Here is a 24,015-nt window from a genome sequence, read left to right on the forward strand (position 1 = left end):
AATAAATATGAAAAACAAGAAATAAAGTACTTACCCAATCTTCTTTTTTCTTGCCGTCATTTGTCAAGGACAGTTAGGTCTGATTTTTTATAGTAATGATAGTAATGCACTTAATAATTTTTATTTAATTAAATAATGCATCAAAGAATATAGACTAATAACATGCAAAAAAAGTAGACAAATTCCTCTAAGTCTCTGCCTTTTTAACTGTGTGACAAGAGCCTTTACAAATTCGTGTAAGCTAGTTTTTAACTTTCCCACGGGAATGAAATTTGTACTGTGAGTGAAAGTAACTAACACAATGTTATACAATATGTCATTTGATAGATGGAAACCAGGACTTTCTATTGATTATAGGTAATGTATAATGAAACGTAAAAGAGAACTATCAACCAATTCTGAAAGAGAGGATGTGACAGGTGGGTGTGGCAGGAGGGGTCTGATTTTGTACTTGATAGCTCTGTACCCAAACAAAATTTAAGGCTATAAAAATTATGGTTTGTTTGAGCAGTAATGATTTTATAGAGAATATTTTATGTTTAATTTCATACTTTTTCTAGAGGTGGTGGATAAAATAGGGATGATGACATGCTAAGAGTAAATGCGTCACGTGGGTCACACTAGTGGAAATTCAGGATTTTTTTAACTATTGCCTTGTAGAATTAAGAACTTAGAACTTTTACATTATTAAAATATGGATTATTAGCTAGGATTTTATGCTATTGTAATTGGTATAACTTAAACAAAAAGTAGTTTAATAAAATTTTGAATATAAGACACTAAATCCTTGTGTCATTCGCAGTAAAGGATACCCGGAATGATAGGGTTAAAAAGAGAAAGAAATCATTGGAAGCATAGCTTTTTTTTAAAATACTTTGTATCAGTAATTATAATAAAATTGTGAAGCTTAAAAAAATACAAATTATCTCTATCACTACAGATTTTCCTAAGGTCAGAGGTCAAAAGGCATGTCATCACGTTTGTAGACTTGCATTAAAAAGTTATTGAACTACTATTTTTGAATATATGCCAATAAGTTTGATATCAAATTGTAGACTATAATTCAAATTTTAGTATTATAGATTAGTCAATTTTTTAATTTAAAAGTAAATATTAAAAAAAATCATAAATATCGATTTTTGTGTCACGTAGTGTGTTGAATGTAGCTTTGTTTCAAATTAGTTGTTTGTGATGTCCAAATACAAAGTCTATAGTTTCTTACAAATTAGAAACTCCAATTTCCAATATTGACAAGCTAGAATATAAAATAAGTACCTTCTGTCTTTTTGCTGAGATATTTGATGGCCTTGATTACTTCTTCCATTTTTGGAAATACTTGCTTATAAACACCAGCTTCGCCCTGTCATGTGTTGATAATTAATGAAAAGCTCTGAAGAATCTCCACATGGATTTCTCAGTCTCTTGAAGGTGGGAATTTCCAAAGATTATTTCTTTGTCTTGAATCTCAGAAAACAGGTGCAAGTGAAAATGTTGTTCGAACAAACAATATTTTTTTAGACTCAAATGCAATTTAGTTAGTAAACCTGATAAATAACAGTAAAATTCTGTGATTTTGGTTGATTAATTTATAATTTTTTGTTATTTGTAAAAAAATTATTTTGTTTTACAACCCCCACATGCAAAATTTGACAAGGCTGAGCAAGGTATGGCAAGCGAGTACAAACTTCTTTATAATCGTAAGTAGTAGAGATCATTATTTTATATATTTCTGTATCTACTCTTCTATGTATAAGAAAAATAACTGAAATTTAAGAACTTACTTGTTAATAGTAATAATATATATACATACATATGTAATGTATTATAACCAAAATGTGACTAGTTTGCAAATAATGGTCCAATAGGAGAAGGCCAAGACAGGTCAATTTGTAAATGCCAGTTTTGTATTATTGTAACATACAATATAACGTTAAGAGATTTAAGCTATTTAAGTTAAACATTTGTGGTTTCATGTTAGAATTTGTAGTCATTCTAGAATGAAAAAAAGCATAATTTATATCTATTTCCTAATTTTTTGTGGTGGCTAAGAGGTGGGTCAAATTGACCAAACCCGTACAGAGATACAATAGTTAAAATAATAGATAAAATACGAAGTTTTCTCTAAAAAAAAGTTTGATAATTATCTGGAGGTTATAGAGATTTTATAATTTTCTGATACACAAATATTTTTAATTGTAAAATTAAAATTACTTTGCATGTTGGATAGTCAATGCTTGTAAAGAAACAATGCACAGGCAAATCATTACTTAAAAAATCATATAATTTAATGAAACAACTATGATATTTTTGTAAGAAAGCCTTGTAGTGTTTGCTGATAATTTGCAAAATTTTGTGAAGATATGCATACTGTATTAAAAGTTATAGCATGAAAACTATAACAAACACAAAATGGTTATGAAGCTGGTCCCTTGGACCAAGCCTGTAGTGAGAGAGTTAAAGATGTTTCATAGCCATTTGTATACATTTGGTATATGAACACTCATCTCCTAAGAAGCATGCTTATGTTTCATTTTAGAACTGAACAATTGTATTTTGTGGCCTTGCTTTCAACCTTTAGCTTTTGTACATAAGGTAACATTGATGTAAATGAATTATAACACTAATCATATTAGTTAGCAAAATGAGTTTTCGTTACAGGTTAATTAGTTTGTGTGTATGCTCAAAAGCTATATAATTGATATGTGTTAGACTTTTTCTTTTTCATTTTGCTTATTTCTTCACTTCTTTAACAGTTGATTGCCAACAAAGATAAGGTTGCATGTCTCATGATTACTTATCCATCTACAAATGGAATATTTGAGGAAGGCATCAGGTGAGAAAATATTATTCATATATCTGTATAACATTTTTTGCTTATAGGATTTCACACATATACTTGTTAAATAACTGTATCAGCACTAAATTATAATAGTACTAGTAGATTCCTGCAAAATTTTTGCTGTTAAATTAGTATCTTTATTGCAACAGTATTTCTTTAAGTACAAAATTTGTACTTAAAGAAATACTGTTGCAATAAAGATACTAATTTAACAGCAAAAGTATTTCTTTAAGTACAAAATTTGTAGAATAATACAAACAAAAGGTAATTGTACACCGCAATGCGCAAGTTCACTTGTATATAGGTCTTACTTTATAAGACCTTGACTAATGTTAGGCCTACTTTTGAGAAAGGGATAAATTAACACTGTACTGTGTACTTTTGTTTTTACATTAGCTTAGTTAGGACCAAATTATACTTTACTTAATACTATTTATAAATATATTGTTATTCTAGGACCAAACATCAGATCTTTTTAAAAACTTCAAGCTTTTAATGTTGTTGTACGAAATGGTTACAAAAGAATACTTACATCCACCTTTTATGTGATTCCTTCAATCATAGAGCAGTTGTAGTGATTTGTTCATTCTGGGTAAAACTCTTACTGCACATGCTTATAAGGCATACTAACAGCAGAATTATAGTATGAAAAGATTTCAGTGTCTTTGATCAGAATTCGTTTTTATTATTTTAGAAATCCTGTATTTAACTTATCTCCACATGGGCTCGGTCAATTTGACCGACCAAATGACCTGTTTGCACTCGTATAAAGTCTTTATAGATTTGATACTACTAACTTTTGATATAGTTTGTATACCATCATGAAATTTGGCAGTCATTCAGTAAACATTAGAAGTCTTACACATACAAAAAAAATCATATTTTTAGTGAAGTATTTTTAATAAACTAAAAAAAGATTTGTCCTTGAATATATCAAGTATTTGTTTTGAATAGTATGTGTGCAAAGTGATTTTCATGTTAAGATTAAAAATACTGTTCATCTCAAAAATCTCAGATTTCATTTGTGTAATCTCTAAAACCTCCTAAATACATTTCAAATGTTTTATTTTCAGTAGAACTTTATATTTCATCTGTTAATTTTTTTACTCTAACTCCATATAAGGTTGGTCAATTTGATTGATCTCGTAACCACCAAAAAAAAAATTAAATAAATCTAAATTATAATTTTTTCTTTTAAGAATGTCTTCAAACGTAGCATGAAACTACATTTGTTTATCATAAGTAGCTTTAAACTCGTAACAGTATATATCTATTTATAATTAAATTTTATTGTTTTATTGCCCTTTGAACTGTGTGTCACTACCATTCGCACCATTATAAGTTGTAAATCACTTGGGAACATGCAGCTCACGTTATGCTGTTGAATTACATTACCCACGAGCTACTCTGAGCTGCTCGCTTGCATGCCTCATGAAATATTATTATTATTATTGTTTATTTTATCTAATATAACCTTAACTAACTTAAAGAGATCTCTATTTGTACATTTTAGTTACTTTTATAATAATAAATAAAGAATAAACATGAAAACAAGAAATAAAGTAGTTATCCAAGTATTCTTTTTTTTTTGTCTGTCGATTATACATGATACTTAACCTTACTTTTTTTATACTAATGGTAGTAATGCATTAAATAATTTATATATTTCATTAAATAATGCATCAAGAACATAGACTAATAACATGCAAAAAGTAAACAATTTCCTCTAATAATCACAATTTTCTGACTTTCTAACTATCCGACAGGAATTGTTACAAACTCATCAAAGCTAGCCATTGTGGTTCCCATATGGTAACCAAAGTTGTATTACAGTTGAAACTGAATATTCTGTGTTCAGAACACAATGTAACAGAATATGTCATTTGATAGATGAAAACCTTGGGTTTCTGTTGGTTATAGGTAATATATAATTAAATGTAAAAGAGAACTATTAACAAATCCTGAAAGAGAAAATGTGACAGGTGGGTGTGGCAGGAGGGGTCTGATTTTCTATTTGATAGCTCTATAATCAAACAAAATTGAAGTCTATAAAAATTATGGTTTGTCTGAGCAATGATGATTTTATAGTAAGTAATTTATGTTGAATTTTGTACTTTTTGGAGGGGTGATGGATAAAATAGAGAAAAGAAGATACCTAGAGAAAATGTGTTGTGTGTCACACTAGAGGAGATTCAGGATTTTTTTTTAATATTGCTTTATAGAATTAAGAACAGATCCATTTATTGGACACAAATTGCTTATAGGCCTTCTATCTATAATCTATAGATAAAGCTTAAGAATTGCAATTGTGTTGGTCAAAATTCAAATAAATTAACGACTAGACCAATAACATATAAATAATGTGGTGGGAATGGAAAATGAACTTACCTTGCTAGAAATTAAAGAATTATGGCATGTGTACTTTTTTTTCTATATTTAGAGAGATGTGCAATCTTGTTCATGAGTATGGTGGACAAGTGTACTTGGATGGGGCTAACATGAATGCCCAGGTTGGATTGTGTAGGCCTGGAGACTATGGAGCAGATGTGTCTCACCTGAATTTGCACAAGACATTCTGTATCCCACATGGTGGAGGTGGACCAGGTGTTGGCCCTATTGGAGTGTAAGTTTCAAGTACAGCTTTTAACAATTTTGACTTGTATAAACACTTTCAATTTAATTCATTGTTTCTTAACCTAATTATATTTTTCTGTGCATCAGTTTCTCTGTTAATACTTTTTTGGTACTGTATGCTACTCCATCAAATCTTAATGTGTTTGTTGTATTTGTTGTATTTCAACTTATTACTAATGAAAGCAAACTAAGATTTTCTAGAAACTCCATTTTAGCCTTGCATGAATACCCAAGATGGCTGGGTAATAATTCTTCCATCTTATTCCAATATTTCAAATGTACAGGTAAATTTTTTTCTCCTTATGAGAATTTACTTGGAAGCAGACATACGTTCTTTATAGATTTCATACTTTAGGGATTCATTGTTAATATATGGCCTATCATTTAATTTTTTTTTGGAAACAATTACTTTGTTTGGCACCTCGAGTGATTTTACAGGGTAGATTATCCAGGCCTTATGAGTTTTTCATAAGAACAGTCTTATGCCTTTTTTGGGGGGGAAACATTTGGACTCTCTTTTTTTCAGTTTGTTTGGCAGATGAAGGGAGGTTGAGCCTGGTAGATGACATATCCCCATAGACATATGAGACCTACTTCTGTTGACAACCCCACAACTAGCATACATTTTACATTTTTCTTACTGTGCTACTTGTATCCTGATGTTACTTTATTATGTTGCTGTGATTTCTTTATTTTTATATGGAAAAAGGCTTTGTTCCATAATTTAGTTTTTGTTCATCAGCAAAATATTGGTGAGGCTTATTTTAATACTTCTTTCAATGTAAAATTTTACTCAACTGGATTTCTTTATATATATATATATATTTTTCTTAATATAAATAAATAAATAGCTCTTAAACTACCAGTTACATTAATCATTAATAGGCAATTAAAATCAGCACTATAAAACAATAATGAACTTAATATAAAATAAGCATTAAGTAAGCATTGGTAGAATTCCATTGTTGGTCCTAGTTATCAACTTGATGTCATAACAGATAATGCCTGTAGTAATAGTACTCAAATGCTGATGTTAAACTAGGCAGCAACCATAGAAGGTCAATTAAGGGTATGGAGTTGAGTGCTTACACCCACAAGGTTTCAACTCCTACTGCCTTGCACTGTCTGCAGCTTGTTTTGGGAAGGCAATTACTCTTAGAGTTCCTAAAGTAGAAATGAAACCACCCTAAAATTTGTACTATGTGACACTCCCAACCTCCACTTTTTACAAATAGATATTAAATGGAACTAAGTGATCTTAAAAAGAATTACAAACCCTACCTTAATAGTTCTTACATACCCAACCTTCCCCCTTTATTAATTCCATAATAAATTGATTAAGAACTTTAAATTTATCTCGATATAAAATAGGTATTTTTTTCAATGTCTTAAAAATAAAATAAGTTGAAGAACAATTTAGTATTACTCTGATTGATAAAGCTGGCTGTAATTTTGGCTTTGTATGTAAAAAAATTATACCCACAAATTTTAAATTATGAAATTAATACTACAAGTATGTTTACATAAAGTGCTTTAAAGAAAAATACTGCTATTACTAATTTAAAAAAGCCATTAAAAATGGAATATATATAGATTATTGTTCTTCTAACTTACCATTTTTATATGCAATTCTGAAATTGCACAAGGATCCCGTTAAGTTCAGATTCATTACCAATTCTTTAACAACAGTTACTAAATCTGTCTCTATTGTACTCAATAATATTATAGATGTCTTATTTGAAAAAATAAAAATACTGTTATCAAACAATCCAGATAATTATTTTTGGATTATTAGAAATAACATGCCAATTTTGTAATGTTTAAATAATTTGAATTCTTCAAAAAACAGCCAACTCTGTTTCTAAATATGATTTCACTATACTGTATACTAAAATAGACTTCAAGGATTGAATCAGGGTATTCAATGACTTGTTTGTTAATTTTTCAAGTACAGATCTAAATATTCCAAAATTTAAATTTACTGAAATTCAATGTAAAAATATACTTTATTTTTGTGTTTATAATAGTTATATTACTTCCAACAAACAAGTAGATAAACAAACATTATGTATTCCAATGGGGCCAAATTTCTCTAAAACTATGGCCAACATATATCTTCTTTTTTTTATGAAAAATCATTTCTGAAGCAGGTATTAAATCCTAATTTACATATCCACACCTTCCATTACATAGATGATATAATTTTCATAAATAACTTGAATTTTACACAAAAGTTAATATATCCAAAAGAACTTGCAATAAACAGAAGTAATAGTAATGATGTTCATGCTAATTATTTAGATGTATACATTAATTTTGTAGAAGGCAGAGTACAGTTGACTATTTTTGATAAAAGAAGGGAATTTGATTTTCCTATCCTTGGTCTACCCATCCCTAATAGTGTTATTCCATGTATAATGTTAAAATGTTTTTAATACTCTGTAACAGTAATAATTCTTTTATGGATAATGTTTTATTATTCATAAATAAACTAAAAAATAATGAATATAAAGACTGGCAATTAAATAAATACACTTTTTGTAATAAACACTAAAATATTTAAAAAATATAAACTTTCGATTATGGAAAATACCTTATGGAGACATTAGAGGCCATTAGTTACTCTTAGTTTATAAGTAGCTAACTTTGAAAACATACTTTTATTCAGTGTACTGAGACAGAAAAACTAACTACAAATAGCTGGGTTTGTCTTGGCTTTCCCTTGTTATACTTGAACAAATCTTCAAGAGAAAGTGAGGAAGTTGGGTATGTAAGAACTATTATGCAAGGACTTGTCATTCTCTTTAAGATCATTTAGTTCCATTTAATATCTTTTTGGTAAGGATAGAGATTGGAAGTTTCACATTGTAGAAATTTTAGGGTGGTTTCATTTCTGCTTTAAGAACTTTAACTCTATGACTACCGACTACGTTGCTCTCCCTCTCATTAAAATTTGACAAGAACATTCCTAAAATTATGTAGTTTCAAAAAAATAAAACCTTTAAGTTTGATTTTTTCTGCTTTTTCTTATAAAAAATTAATTATTTAATATAGTTACTTGGTCTCACATTGTGAATAGTTCACTTGCAAGGTGATTTTTATATGACGTATAAAAATACTATTTTTCATCTTACAGTTTTCACAATTCCTTTGTATGATCTCTAACTCCTCATAAATAAATAACAGTTTTTTTTTAATCAAGGTAAATGTTTATATTTTATTTTCCATTTTCTGTACTATATCACTAACTATCTATTATAATTAACATGTAATGCAATGAAATGTTTAAAATTAACAAATGGAATTAGGTACATACCTTTCAATTCTTCATAGAAATCTACAATAATAGTCATATTTCTTTTTTATATGCATAATTTCACGTCTTTTTTTTTTCACTTAGTTTTTTAATTTTCCTTTAAAATTCTTTGTCTATTATCTTTTATGCCCATGTGTTAACTGATGCCTGCAGGGCTTTACAAAGGTATATTAGTAGGCTCCCTGTAGAGACGCATTACTGAAACAAGATGGAGCTTTTACACACTATCTTTTTTATAACCTTTCAAACTCCAGGCAACAAGTTAAACTTATAAAAACCATTAAACCTTTTAAGTATAATTTTTAAAACACATATAATACATAAATAATTAAATTATTAAAGCAAGACCTAAATACAATTTAACCTATCGGCCCGGGTACACTTTACTGCGCATGACACAAAGTTTTATTGTCTTACATTCAAAATTTTATTAAACTACTTTTTGTTTGTTATACCAATTAGAATAGCATAAAATCTTAGTTAATAATCCATATTTTAATAGTATACAAGTTTTAAGTTCTTAATTCTACAAGGAAATATATATAAAAAATCCTGAATTTCCACTATTGCGACGCACGTGACACATTTTGTCTTAGCATGTTATCATCCCTATTTTATCCATCACCCCTTGAAAATGTCACATCCTCTCTTTCACAATTCATTGACAGTTCTCTCTTAAATTTCATTATATATTACTTATAACCAATAGAAAGTCAAGGTTTTCATCTTTCAAATGGCGTATTGTATAACGTTGTGTTCTGAACAGATAACCATGAATTTCACTCAGAGTAGAAACATTATTCTCGTGGGAATGTTAACGACTAGCTTGGATGAATTTGTAATGGTTTTTGTCGCACAGTTAGAAAGCCAGGAAAATTTTTAGAAGTAAGTGAATTTGTCTGCTTTTTGCATGTTATTAGTCTATATTCTTTGGTGTATTATTCAGTTAAATAAAAATTAAGTGCTTTACTATAATCACTAAAAAAAAAAAAATCAGGTTTAACTCTCCTAGACAATCGAGGGGAAGAAAAAAGAAGATTGGGTAAGTAATTTATTTTTTATTCTTTATTTATTATTATAAAAGTAACTGAAATTAAAAGTATGGATCTTTTTAAGTTATTTAAGACTAGATTAGGTAAAATAAGTAATAATAATATAATTAAAATGGTTCATGAGGCACACATGCAAGCAGCTCATTGGTAATGTAAATCGATAGCGTGACATGAATTGCACATTTCCCTAGTGATTTACAACTTATAATGGCGGAGATAACAGTTAGACATGGTTCAAAGGGCAATAAAACAATAAAATTTAATTATAAATAGTTGTATAGTGTTACAAACTTAGAGCTACTTCGGATAAATGAATGTAGTTTCAGGTTGCAATTTGAAGCCATTCTAGAAAGAAAAGAAGGTTAATTTAGGTTTATTATGATTTTTTTTTGGTGGTTCCTAGGTTGGTCAAATTGACAGATCTCATTTTGAGATAGGGTAGAGAAAATACATATAAACTATAAGGATTTAGTGGAAAAAAAACGTTTGAAATGCATTTAGGAGGTTTTAAGGATTACACAAAGGAAATTTGAGATTTTTGAGATGATGAAAAGTATTTTTAATTTCAACATGAAAATTACTTTGCACATGAACTATTCAAAACAAATACTCAATATATTCATGGATAAATTTATATTTTACTCAAAATATTTCACTATGATTTTCTGTATGTGAAAGACTTAAAATATTAAGTGAAAGACTGCCAAATTTCATGAAGATATACCAAATATATAGGGAGTTTATAAGTATTAAATTTATATCAACTTTAAACAAGTACAAAAGGTGGCGTGACTCTGTCAAATTGACCGACATTGTGTTGGGAGAGTTAATTGTTTCTCTAACTATAGCATATTTAGGTAAGAAACCACTGTACATGCTATAGTCGATCAAGTAGTCAACAGTACGAATAGAAATTACATGTAAACAATAAGGAAAATTGAGCGCAAATTTGAAATATAACCATTGGTAGAGTATAGTGTAAAATGAGCTCTAACAACTATATATACTTTTGTCAACTAACTACATGTATGTGGTAGATCTCAAGGCAAAGTATAGAAGGTGGATGTGGCAACTGTTAAAGGTTGAAAAATTAATTTCTCTTTTCTAGTGAATAGAGTTGTTGGACTTTAGATCTCACTTGTCAATTGTGTCGAACACTTGTAGTTAGCGTGTAGAAACTTTTCTACATTGCCAGCTCATGTGGCTGCTGAAGTCGAGATTTTTCAAAGTGCATGGATCACGTGACATGAAAACTGCAATTTAAGTATTTTTGGAAAGGTTTTCTTTGAAACAAAGTAATGAAAACTTAGATAACATAAAAATTAAAATTATAACATACTTTATAGCATTACTTTCCTTGACATATATTGATAGTAAAGTGGTTTAATTAAATGTTGAATGTAACGTAGTACCATACACAAAAATGAAATTAAAAATGGTGCTGATGGTCATAGGGTTAACAACTTTAAGGGTAACTGCCTCCCCACAACTGGCTGCAGACAATGAAAGGCAGTAGGAGTTGAGACATTGTGGATGTAAGCATTCAGCTCCACACACTTAATTGATTTTCAATGATTGCTGGCTAGTTTAACATCAGCATTTGGGTACTATTACCACAGGCAGTATCTGTTATGGTATCTTGATGACAGCTAGGACCAAATGGCAATTTTACCAGTGATTACTTAATGCTTATTTTACATATTTTTTGATCCACATAATTCTTCAGATATTTTGAATAGTTTTTTGTTATATTTACTAATAACTGTTTGTTGTTTGTTTAGTGTGTTCACTAATTTTGTACACGAATGAAAATCTGAATGATTAGGTTGTTTTTTTATGATAATTATCTTGGCCTGCAATGTCATGTAATTCCAAATTTCTTTTCAAAATTTATCCAGTATTGTTTTTCTTTATATTTACATTTTTTATCTTGTGCTATACTATAGGGAATATATAACTTTTCCTCAGTTTTGTTTTCTTCCCTTTAAAGGTAAGTTCCTTTTTTGTTTCACTATAAAAGCATTCATTAAGTTTTCTTTGTTTTTGTTATTACAGATTAGGTTTTCTGGTGCATTAATAGGTGTTTGTATGATATTTTTCATAATTTCTTCATTGTGATTTTGGCTTTACACTTTTTGTAACAGACACTTGTGGGACCTGTTGATAATTTTTTGTTGTTGTTCTTTTCCTATCCATTTAGCTTTATAATCTTGAGTTTTTGTTGCTCTTAGTCATTTAAAAAAATATATTTTACCGATGAGTTAATTAAAAACAATTTGTGGTAAAAAATCTCAAATTAATGCATGTTTGTGTTTATTCAAAAGATTGAGGTATTTTAATATAAATCATAGCAGATTTGGAATTTTTTCTTTGATCCCTTAATTTTCTTAGGATCTGTCTTATGTTTTGTTTTTGTCATCTTACACAATTTCCCTTCATTTAGTTTTTTGTTGGGAAGAGTAATTTCTGTTACTTTAATTATAAAATACTGTGTTCATCAGTATTTGTACTGCTTGTTATCATTTTGGAAGCCATTTTCATTTCTTTGATAAATGATCTTGTTGTTAGGTGCACAGACTTGTAAGTGGATAGTAATCTGTATTTGACAGTTTTTTTTTGTTAGCTTGGATTTATCAGGATCCCAAATTTCCATCTTCTTTCCTCAGTGATACTAAATTATTGGTCTTCTTTCAAAAAACCTAATTGTTTTTTCTGTTAAATCTATTGAAAAACATTGGTACAGAAATTTGATATGCCATACATTTTAATAAACTCTATCTAAATCTTTATCAAAATAAACTCACTTTTATTCCATCATATCTGTCCATTTCAGTAAAGCCCACCTTTCACCATTCTTGCCATCTCATCCTGTTGTTGATCCACTTTATGGACTTGGACAAAACCTAAAGCCATTTGGTGTAGTAAGTGCTTCACCTTGGGGTTCATCAGCTATTCTGCCAATCTCCTGGGCTTACATCAAGATGATGGGACCCAGTGGACTTCGTCATGCTACAGAGATAGCCATATTAAATGCTAATTATATGAGCAGAAAATTGGAGAAGTACTACCAAATTCTTTACAGGGGAACAAATGGTATTTTTCTGTATTTTTTGAAATAATATTTTTGTTTGAAATATTTTTTTTAATCTAAGTATTATCACTTTTCCCTGCAGTAGGCATACATGCTTTGTTGTTAATGTTATATAAAAGCATTGAAATCGTCAATCACCATTGTTTACATTCTATATATATATATATATATATATGTATGTGTGTGTGTGTGTGTGTGTATATATGTATACAATATGCTATTTGTAATAGCTTTTGAGGATTATATTGAATTAGTTTCTGGTATTATAAGGTTTTTTAGAAAAAAAATTTCTACTTTACTATACTGGTTTCATTAGATATTAATTTTCTACTAACAAAATTACAAAAATCAAGAGAAATAGCTATACTCCAGGATCTACAAACAGATTAAGACATTTTAAGTGTTGTTATATTTTTCACATTAGACTGAGTCAGACATAAATCTCTAGGTTTTTGTATGAATAAAACCTGCATTTATCCATTCAGTGAGAACAATCTTGAATAAAAACCTTTGTGTTTAACTATTTTCATCATATTTAGTTGATAACATTTTGATTCCAATATGTTAGAGGCATTAGGTCAGTGAAGAATAAAACTAGCTGAAAAATTAAATCTAAAAAATTTGTAATTAACTTGTATTTTTATAGGAATGGTAGCTCATGAGTTCATTATTGATGTACGAGAGTTCAAGAAAACTACTAATGTAGAGGCTATGGACATTGCTAAGCGACTTCAAGATTTTGGTAGGTTGATTTGCTTATGTTTTTGATGATAGGTTAGGATTAATTAGTTAATATTATATAAATTTGAACAGGGTTTAGTTACTTTTTTCAAACTAGTTCTCATATAGATAATGGCTGGAGACGGCTTCTCCATATTGTTTTTGAGTTCGTTAAGGCATTACTTCTATTGTATTTCAGTCCAAATACCACTTTTAACATAATCATAAAATTCAAAATTTTAGCTTAAATCTAAAAACCAAATTTAGAAGAAGAAAAAAAAGGTTTGTATTATTATAAAATTTTGTAAAAGTCTAATAATTGTATATACAAATTACAAAGAAAAAATATGTGTAAAAATATTAAAGTTTATCTATATATATTCTTTTTGTGGTTTCTATCTATCTCATTATGAATCATACGTCTCCATGTTGGGCATCTGTTTTACCTTTTATGTACACACTGTATTTTGTAATAATTGTAACAAGTGTTTAACATTTTAAGGAAAGAGAGAGAAGCTCTCTAACTCATAATGAATTCACAAATTTGCAATGAGAACAAACCCATAAAAGAGAAATAATTATCTAGAATGAAGTGATTTTTGTATAATATCAATTGAGATATTTGTTTTTATTTGAAACCTTAGTAAAGTAATGAAGTAATGCTTGCGTTTTAAAAAGAAAAGGTGTGTGACATCGACTTTTATGTTACTAAAAAATATATCGTGTTGCAATTTACACAAAATAAACAAATGACATTTAGTGGAATTTCATTTAGTAGTATGTTGGTCAGAATGTAGTATTTTATCTCAATTTAAAGGTACAACAGTGAAGTTTAAAATCTGTTATGTATGTTATAGTTATTGGTTAAAGAGAAGATGAATTGATGAATATAACATACACAAGACTTGTGTGGCAAGATTGTGATTCACTGAATGCAATAATATACCATGAGTTTCTACAGATAAAACATTTGTATTATAAACATCTGTTAATCACCAGAAATGAAGGATAAATATACAAATAATAGGTTTGTTACTCAACTCTAGTACTCTGATTTGCTTGGTATCAGTTAAAGACAAGTTTTGGTTCTTTATTTATGCTTCTCAAATAATTTCTGAGGACAGTTTCTCATGTTTGCTGATAGTTTTTTGTTTTTTTTCTATGAACATCCAATAGTAAAACTTAAAATATGATATAAGGAAGCAAAAGTTTTTTTTTGCTTAAATCCTACATTTCTAAATTTTTTAATCCAATCAAATTATGGTTAAAGCAAATATTAATTTCATCTTCTTAATATATTTTTAGATATAAATTGAAAGATTCTGTGAAAAAAAATTGAAAGAGTGTCATCTTTTAGCAATTGTGATTATCATCAGCTATGGTTTTTGAAGCTATATATTATACTTTAAAGGGTTTCATGCTCCTACTGTATCTTGGCCTGTTCCTGGATCACTTATGGTTGAGCCTACTGAGTCAGAGGACAAGAGAGAACTAGATCGTTTTTGTGAAGCTTTAATTGGCAAGTTTTATCTTTTTACTGAATTGCACATAAAGTAACCATAAATTGAAAACATAACTTAAGTACTGGTGATTGAACCCACAGTGTTATATCAGTGAAGATATAATAATCATTGTCTCTACAGAGAAATATACTGTTTTTCTATTGTATTTTCTTCTGAACACTTTCATCGACTGCCATTTCTTGGTGGATTGACTTGAAACTTAGTAGGAATATACCAATACACTCAGACACCTTTTTCGTTTTTTTATTTGGGCCTTTATAAGGATTTTATGGGGTAAAAGGTCAAACAACCCCAAAATGTATATTTCCAAATATACTTACCTCATCTCACACTTATAGGTATTACTTCGCTGAGAGGGTTTCTTCCTTTGCCCATCTAAGCATTCGTATGATTTTTTCTTACTTGCTCCAATCTTTTATAACCCACTTAACTGCCCTTGGCAATATTTGTCTTGTGACACACTCTGCCTACGTCAGTGTACTCTATGCTGGTACTGTATACAAGTACCTCATTCAGATAATGTTATCACTTTTTCAAGACTGACTCCATCCCAGTCTCTCAGTGGGAGGCAAGATGCCACAAACAACATAATTTTAAGAGTTTTGTGGCAATTTACATGGAATTTCGTACAAAGATGCTCTTTGCAGGTCCCAAACAGAGATATAGTCAATTTGGGAATTTTCATCTTTTGTTCAATTTTTCAGAGATGACAGCACAATTTAGAGTTCTCATGAACTTACATGGGATTTGGTACAAAGATACCTTCTTGCAGGTCCCAATCAGTGACATCACAGTTTTCAATTTTTCTTTTTTTCACAGTTTTTTTGGTGTCAAAATTGGCCATGTTGGAAACATGTTACATTTGCCTATAAATATTGGGCATCTTTAATTTTTTTTATTAACTCTTGATAGGGGCTAGGTCATTTTGGCCGAACTTGTAATCATGAAAGTATCCATACTTTAACTTTCAATGTGGTATATGTAACTTCATGAAATTTGGCAAGCTTTTAGTAAACATTACAAGTCTTTTGTACATATAAAACTAGATTTTTTTAAATAAGTACTTTTACTAAAGGTGCAAGGTGATTTTTATGTTAAGATTAAAAATTCTTTTATTAATCTGAGTTTCAAATTTCATTTGCGTAACCTCCAAAATCTCCTTCAACAAATTTCAAACATTTTTTTTCAGTAAAACTGTATTATAATCTGCTATCTTCTCTACTCTAACTCTATATGAACCTGGTTAATTTAATAGACCTTGTAACCACCACAAAATGATATGAAATAAATTGAACTTGTCATTTTCTTCTTTCTACAATGATTGAAACAAAAAAGTACAATTGTTTATCATAACTAGCTTAAGGCTCACAAAAATCCACATCTGATTATTTTTGATTTTATTGTTTTATTGCCTTTTGAACCATCTCTAACTAATACTCTCATGAAATAAGCTGTAAATCACTCAGCAAAGGTGTAACTTAAGTTACCATATTAAATGCCATAGCATGAGCTACTTACGAGTATGCCTCATGAAGAAATTTTTTATTATTTTTTTTTCTTTATCTTACCAAATTTAATGTAAAAAGTTTCTAATGTTCACAATAAACAAAAAATACACTTCTATTTATTTTATTCATTTATATTGTTCATTTTGTTCTATTCAACTTGTACAGGAATTAAAATTTTCTGCAAATATTAACTTTGTGCAATGAAATCATTTTAGTATCTGAACAGCTGAATACAATTGTTGAAACATAAGTATGCATGATTCCTTTGTTATCAAATATTGCTTAAATTTGTCAAAGAATTATGCTCTACATTTCAGAATAGACCTACATATGTTTCTTATATTTCTGAACTTGTGTGCAATAATATAATTGCATTGTTTACAGAAATTAAATCCAACTAAGAATATGAAATTCAGCTTTTTTGTCAAAATTGCAATTCAATCCAATTGATTTAAAGTTAAAACAAGTTTCATTGTTATTGTCAAACAGAAATTACAATAGTCAATTTGCTCTCAATATCAATTGCACAAAGTTTGGTTAAATAAAAATCCATAGATAATATTGTAGATTGGTTTACACACATGTAAAAAAAACAACAACAAACACCTTAACCATGTAAACTGAATGTCTGCTTATATTGTCCCTTGGGCTGTGTGGATTTTGCACCAGTCATTAGAACAGGAACAAGTTACAGTATAGTTCAGAATGCTCTTTATACACATGCATTGCTTTTTTCTACATCGTTGTCCTGTACTACTGCAATCATATGTGGTCAACTACACATAATCAACTGAGACAGCAATGTTTTTCATGAGAATAGGTTGCATCATGGCATTAACATTTTGCCAACCTGTCAGAAGAGGGTCTGGGAGATATGCTTGTTCTAGGAGGGCATTCCGCTAAATAAAGGCCTGATAATGTGACTTCTGATAGAAATGTGAGAGCATCTCTTGTTGGAGGCAAATTTTCAAGTCTTGACTTAGACTTTCTGAATAATGAAGCACTTGGATATTGGTTGTGTCAGTTTTGGAGTTGTACAGCTTACACACAAATGCTTCTGCATTTGAAACACTCACTCAGTAGGTAATCCTTCCCAATGTCCTTCCTAAGTGGTTTTCTTCCCAATGCTGGAAAACTGAGATGTAGTGTCACAGCCAGTAATAGCATGCAATTGCAGCAGAATCTTCTTTGTGTGTGATACCTTTGTATGGCATGGACTGGTTGATTTCCCCATTACAATTTTCATCCAGAGTTCTACAGATGTGGCTTGAAGAATATGAGAAACACAAAGACATCCATGTCATGTGAGTGTACTACTGTTTGTTCATATCCACGCATAGTACTGCACATGAAGGAAGCAACAATTTTTTTGTTCCTGTATATGTTGAATGGAATAAATTAAATATTCTTAAGTTTTTTGTTTTAGAGGATTAGGCCCAAAATGGGCCATTCAGGCCCATTTTATGTCAACAAAAATCTAGTTTGTTAGAAGAAATGTATTACTGGACATAATAGAACATAAAACAAATATGTTCATGTTTTTATGAAGAAATCAAATTAATGAAACCAAAAAAAAATAAAACTTGTTGATTTCTCAGACTGAAAAGGCCCAACTGAGGGTAAGATATAAAATGGGCCACTCAGAACCGTTTGCAAAATTGCTAACAATGATTTTCGAATTCTGTAATAAAATAGCTTTCTTTTGATATATGTTGGCACATTGTACTAAAAATGTCAAACATTTTCGTTTCCAGAGGCCTTTCAACATCTACCTCCTGACTAGTAACTCTGTAAATAACTATGACATGCACACTTTGACCTACCCGTAATAAGAAAGCTAACTGCAACATTAAACATTTATTTTTGAAAATTGAATATTAAGAACATCAGATTTTACTACAGTCTGGTTTATTACTTCTGTTAAACCTGTATTTATTAGTTTTTCTATTAAATGCTTGAAGAACTCTATTTAAAGTACAGATAGGTATGAAATTTAGTTAACTCAGTATTTTATATACCTTTATGAAATTAAGTAGATTATAGGTTGTTTTATGGTGTTTATTTAAACCTTTTCAAAACATTTTAAGTTATAAGAGAGGAAATCAAAGACATAGAAGAAGGTAGAATGGACAAGAAAATCAATCCATTAAAAGTAAGTTTCTATAGAATTTTTGTGTCTAGGTTATATCTGGTTATAAAGTTCAGTTAGTTGAAGAATAAAACCTGAGAAATAATTCAAATCTTTACTGAGAGGTAGTAATTTCACATATGCATATCGAGTTCATCAGTATAACTCCTGTGATGTTTTTTAGATACCAAATCACTTTACAAGAAACTTCTTTTCTTTTTTCTAGAAAGAGTTTTCATCATTATGTAGTCTTTCTATATTAAGTACATCAGAGTATTTAAAGTTAAATCATGTTTTGTGTCATGTATACTGCCTTATTGAAAGTAATCAAATGTGTTGTCATGGAGAGAAGATTCTCTTGGTGATATTGTACAGCATTGCCATTAACTTGAATACCTGCTGCTTTTTGCAAAGTGTGCTCTCAGTGTCATTAAGCAGGTTTAATTCATCTTCATTCTTGTTTTAAAATCTTGGCCAGTTGATGATGATGATGATTGAAAGAACTGTTGTTTTATGTATAAATCTCTGTGGGTGTTGGAATAGAGGCTATTCCAAAACACACTTACCTCCACTGACACTATAGCTATTTCGCGATCTCCATGGTTTTCACTCTTTGCCAATCTAGACTTTAAAAATGCTTGCTCCAGTCTTTTATACCCCACTTAAATATCCTTGGGAAATTCTAGTTTGCAAATTTCTCCACCAACTTCAATGCACCCTCTATCTAGGTACTGTTTATAAGCACCACATTCGGATAATTTAATTTTTTCTCAACCAAGCAATTGGCATGGGTTTTTCTAAATAGGAGTGTTGTGATTATTCACAATTTACATTGCGACTTTGAACATGGTTTGTGTTACTTTGGTTATGTCCTCATATATTTATAAATTACTTTAATCATAATAATAAAAAAACAAAAAATCCACATACTGACAGATATGAATTCCCAAGTTAATGTTTCTATTATGGAGGCCAGTCAGACCTCTCCTCTTCCACCTCTGTTAACTGGTATTTGTCAACAACCAAGGTAGGAGTCACTCTCAGTCAAGGCTGTCTGTGATATGATCCATTGTGAGATAAGCACACATATATGTGGACCAAGGGTGTCTCTCAAAGGGTTTCTGAGGCTGCTTTTGGAAATGACCTGGACCAGCTGGGGTGAATTTAAACTCGTTTTTTTCCAGCTCCTTCTTTTACTAGGTTGGCCTCAACAGAGAATCATTTTGATCAGCCACCTCCAGCCCATTTTCTTCAGTTGATTACTCAGGTTTGTGAGATTTTGGGGGTCTCTCCTATTGCATTTGACTCTACCTCTTCCTTGTTGGCAACAAGGATGGCAAGTGACTATTTTGTTTTTCCTCCTCCTGATATTGCTCTTCATGCTGGGAGATTTGCTGCTCAGTTATGCATTGGGATAGCTATAACTGGTCTGCCAGGAGGAGGTATATTTAGATTCTCAACAAATGGACCCCCTTTTGGACCTGAGGGGGTCTTGATTGGAACCTGTGATCACTTTAAACAGATCACAGTTTTCTCGGATTCATCTTATTCTCACAACTGTCCTAAGGTATTTATCTTTGATCTAACTTTTGTTGGAAACCTATCACTGTTGTTCTCAAATTGTCGAGGGGGAGTTGGGGATTTTGCTGATGACTACCTCAGTTAGATTGTCTTCTTGTTCTAAAGATGTTAGAATCAATATTTTATTCAGTTTGTTTACATTATTCTTTATTGTCATTGATTTTTTTGTCCTTCTGGTGCTAATTTGGTAGTGTCGGCTCTTGGTTTTTCTTGACCCCTTCCTTCGGTTCCCAGGTCTGTTGGTTCTCATAATAATCTATCCTTTTGGGGGAGCAGTGGGATTACGTTTACATCACTTTCCGATCATATAGTGTTTTTTCACCAGTGAACCATGGGTATTCCATGCTCTGAATGCAGGGCTGGTCATTCAGTTTACATCACCTCAATCTTTATCTGCACAACCTGTTGCCTTGTCACCTCTAACATATTCCTGACAAGTGGAGCTTTGTTCCCAGGCTATAAGAGAGTTAGTTGTTAGTCAAAAGGGCAGTAGTAGAGGGTTGATCCAGTTCTTCTGGGATTTTATGCCTGTTGATTTGTTGTACTCAAGAAGACAGTAGATTGGCATCAAATCATTGATCTGTCTTGATTCAACCAATTTTAGATCCTCCTTGCTTTACTATGGAATCCTTTCTCAATCTACGATGGCACTTTGTGCCAGGGCTCTGGATGATCAAGTTCAATGTTACCGACACTTATCTCCATATTCCCATAGCGGAATTTTCACGGTGGTTTCTCAGATTTATGCACAAGGGTCAGGTCCTGCAGTTCATGGCTCTACCTTTTGGTCTTGCATCAGCACCTTATGTCTTCTGCAGAATTGTTTGAGCTTTTTCTCATCATCTACATTCCTTAGACCTGTATGCATATCATTATATGGACAATTGGATACTTCTGGCACCATCCTGCCAAATAGCAGAACAACATTTTCAGATTCTCCTTTCACAAGCCACAAAAGTGGGCTTCCTTATCAGACTTGAGAAATCATCTGTCACCATTTCAATGTCTCGTCCATCTGGGTGTGTTTTTCAAGTTGTGCTCAACCAACCCATATCAGGCTTCAAACCATGGAAAAAGTCATCAGGCTTTTACTTGTGTCTCATACTGCATGAATTGTTCTCTCTCTGTTGAAGATGTGGGTATCCCTTGAGCCTCTCATTCCTTTGGAATAAACTAATACGAGGTCCCTTCAGTGATCACTGCACGATCAATGAATCAGGCTTTCCGATCCTTTGGATCATTCTGTCTCATTACTTAGGAGCAACATTGTCGATTGCGAATGGTGGTTGGATCAGAACAACACTACTATTGGGGTACCTATTACACCACCTCGTCCCAAGATCCATCTATTCACAGACACATCTCTTCAGGGATGGGGGAACTTATTTTCAAGGTCAGGAGTTCCAGGGTATTTGGAGAGAAATTGAGTCTACCCTTCATAGCAATGTTTCTGAACTCCTTGCAGTACACTGGGCAATGGTTCAAGGTCTGTCTCTCTTGAAAGGAAAATTGTTATGATACATTCCGACAATTCCGCTGTTGTTTCTCAGATTTCTTGTCAAGGAGACACACATTCTCGAGACCTTTTTTTCATATCTTGGATTTTCTCCACTGGACTCTTTCCCATCATATCAGTCTTTTAGCATGTCTTATTCCAGGAGTAATGAATTTAATTGCAGATCACTTGTCTTGATCCAACCGGATTCTTCTGACAGAATGGATGATGCTTCACAAGGTTTTTCAGTGGATTTGCTCTCAGTTTTGGTCTCCAGTACCTCATCCTCAAGTGTTGGCAGTAGATGTGTTCAGTCAGGACTGGACAGGTTTACATCTGTATGCCTTTCTCCCAATTCGGCTGTTGCCTTGGTTTATGATTATGGTTTGCTCCACTCCCTATTGAGTTATCTTGGTTGCACCATATTGACCAGTTCAAACGTGGTTTCTGCTTCTTTGGTATTTGCAGGTGTGTCGTCCTCTACCTCTTCCACATTGGCAGTATCTGAAACAACCTCGATCAGACATTCTTCACCCAGGTGTTCGGAAACTAAATTTTCATGCTGGGAAGTTATGCGCTTCTTTGCCCAACTTAAAGGTTTAACTTCTATGGTTTCTCTGTATTTAACTAAATTTCTCCATAGGCCAACCACAGATGTTTATCAATGGAAATGGAAAACTTATCATCAGTGGTGTCTTAAAAGGAATTGCTACCCTCTTCATCTTAAAGTATCTACTATAGCTCATTTTATGACTAGGGTATTTGAGAGGGGTCTTGCTTCATTTACAGTTGCTTTATATAAGGCATCATTATCCACTATTTTTGGTATTCCAAATATCGGAAGGTTGTTTGAATCCCCAGTACTATCGTGTCTACTCAAAACCCTTCCATTTCTTTGACCCAAATGACTTTTTCAATTTCCAAATTGGAATTTTATAGTTGTTTTACATGCATTGTCTCATCCTCTTTTTGAGCCCTTAGCCTCATGTTCTTTGTTTCTCCTTTCTCTTAAATTGCATTTTTTTTTGTTATTGGCTTATGTACATCATTGGTTGGAGTTGTTTGCAATTCCTTTGCTTCAGACTCTTTATCATTCCACATTTGTCCTGCTTTACCCAAATAGGCTCTTTCTGTCTAAGACTTTGACAGCTAGGAAAGGGGAAAGATCCTTTTCACCAATCAATTTGCCAGCCATTTCTCACCTTTATGACTGCTCCAATCCTGACTGTTTGTTATGTCCTGTTAGGGGTCTGATGTGTTCTGTAGCTCTTACTAACTCATTTCGAGGTAGTAGGAATCGATTGTTCATTCATTGGAATCCTTCTTTTTCCCATTACTTATCTCCCATTACACTAACGAGATGGCTTTGTAAATTGATTCACATGGCTTATAATGGATTATCGTTACAGGAGAGGAATCTTTTGTGTGTCAGATCTCACCAGATTTGTCATATCTCTGTCAATAGCCACCCAGTTGAATTGTGTGGTCAGGTATGTAGATTACTCCTAATACATTTGTATCTCATTCCTTACATGATCTGTCAGTTTCCTCTTCTGAGGGTTTTTGACTAACCCTTGTAGCTATTTTGACCACATTTGTTAGATTTTCACCAGAGATATTTTCCTCAATCATAAACCCTTTTTTTTTTTTCACTGGATCCCATTCTGTGGTGAGTCTTGCCCAGGCAGATATGTTTTTTTTTCAATTCCACACTAGCAACCACTTTCACTATAATTACTACAGATTTCAACAGGCTCTGTCGAAATGGGGTGTTCCATAAGACCATCTAGGCACCTACCAGATGGTATTACCTTATTATTATGGATTGCCACTAATGGACTATCATGAGTAAAGCTGAAGGGAATCCTGCCCATCCCTGCTGATCTTCAGGTTAGTTTGCTTATAAAAACATAGGGAACTTGGTTCACATTTTGCACAGTTTCCAGAGCACTGTTCCTCAGGACTCCCCAGCACATATTTCCCCCCCCCCCCAAACTCTACTGGTGGAGCTTAAGAGTCCTTACCATCCCTGTTTCCAGTTGCTAGGGTGGCAGATAGAGGCTTTTCTTCCAGAGTGGTCGAGTGTGTTCATCCACTCTTGGAGAAGAGGGTGAAGTTGGGGTCCCTC

At 31.5% G+C, this 24,015-nt stretch overlaps 1 protein-coding gene across 3 annotated transcripts in view; it reads left to right on the top strand.

Annotated features, from left to right (window-relative positions):
- Window positions 1–24,015, top strand: part of LOC106466722 (glycine dehydrogenase (decarboxylating), mitochondrial-like) — a 163,714-nt gene that overhangs the window by 116,843 nt on the left and 22,856 nt on the right. The window contains exons 18-23 of one of the 3 annotated variants that reach the window (XM_013927025.2): window positions 2,754–2,833; window positions 5,280–5,462; window positions 12,675–12,934; window positions 13,579–13,674; window positions 15,064–15,171; window positions 18,771–18,835. In XM_013927025.2, the coding sequence (XP_013782479.1) occupies window positions 2,754–2,833; window positions 5,280–5,462; window positions 12,675–12,934; window positions 13,579–13,674; window positions 15,064–15,171; window positions 18,771–18,835 (792 nt within the window). The remainder of the gene's footprint in view (window positions 1–2,753; window positions 2,834–5,279; window positions 5,463–12,674; window positions 12,935–13,578; window positions 13,675–15,063; window positions 15,172–18,770; window positions 18,836–24,015) is intronic. The other 2 variants (XM_022394809.1, XM_022394808.1) reach the window with 2 other exon arrangements.

This window comes from Limulus polyphemus, unplaced genomic scaffold (assembly GCF_000517525.1).
Source record: "Limulus polyphemus unplaced genomic scaffold, Limulus_polyphemus-2.1.2 Scaffold2360, whole genome shotgun sequence".
Taxonomy (NCBI): Eukaryota; Metazoa; Arthropoda; class Merostomata; order Xiphosura; family Limulidae; genus Limulus; species Limulus polyphemus.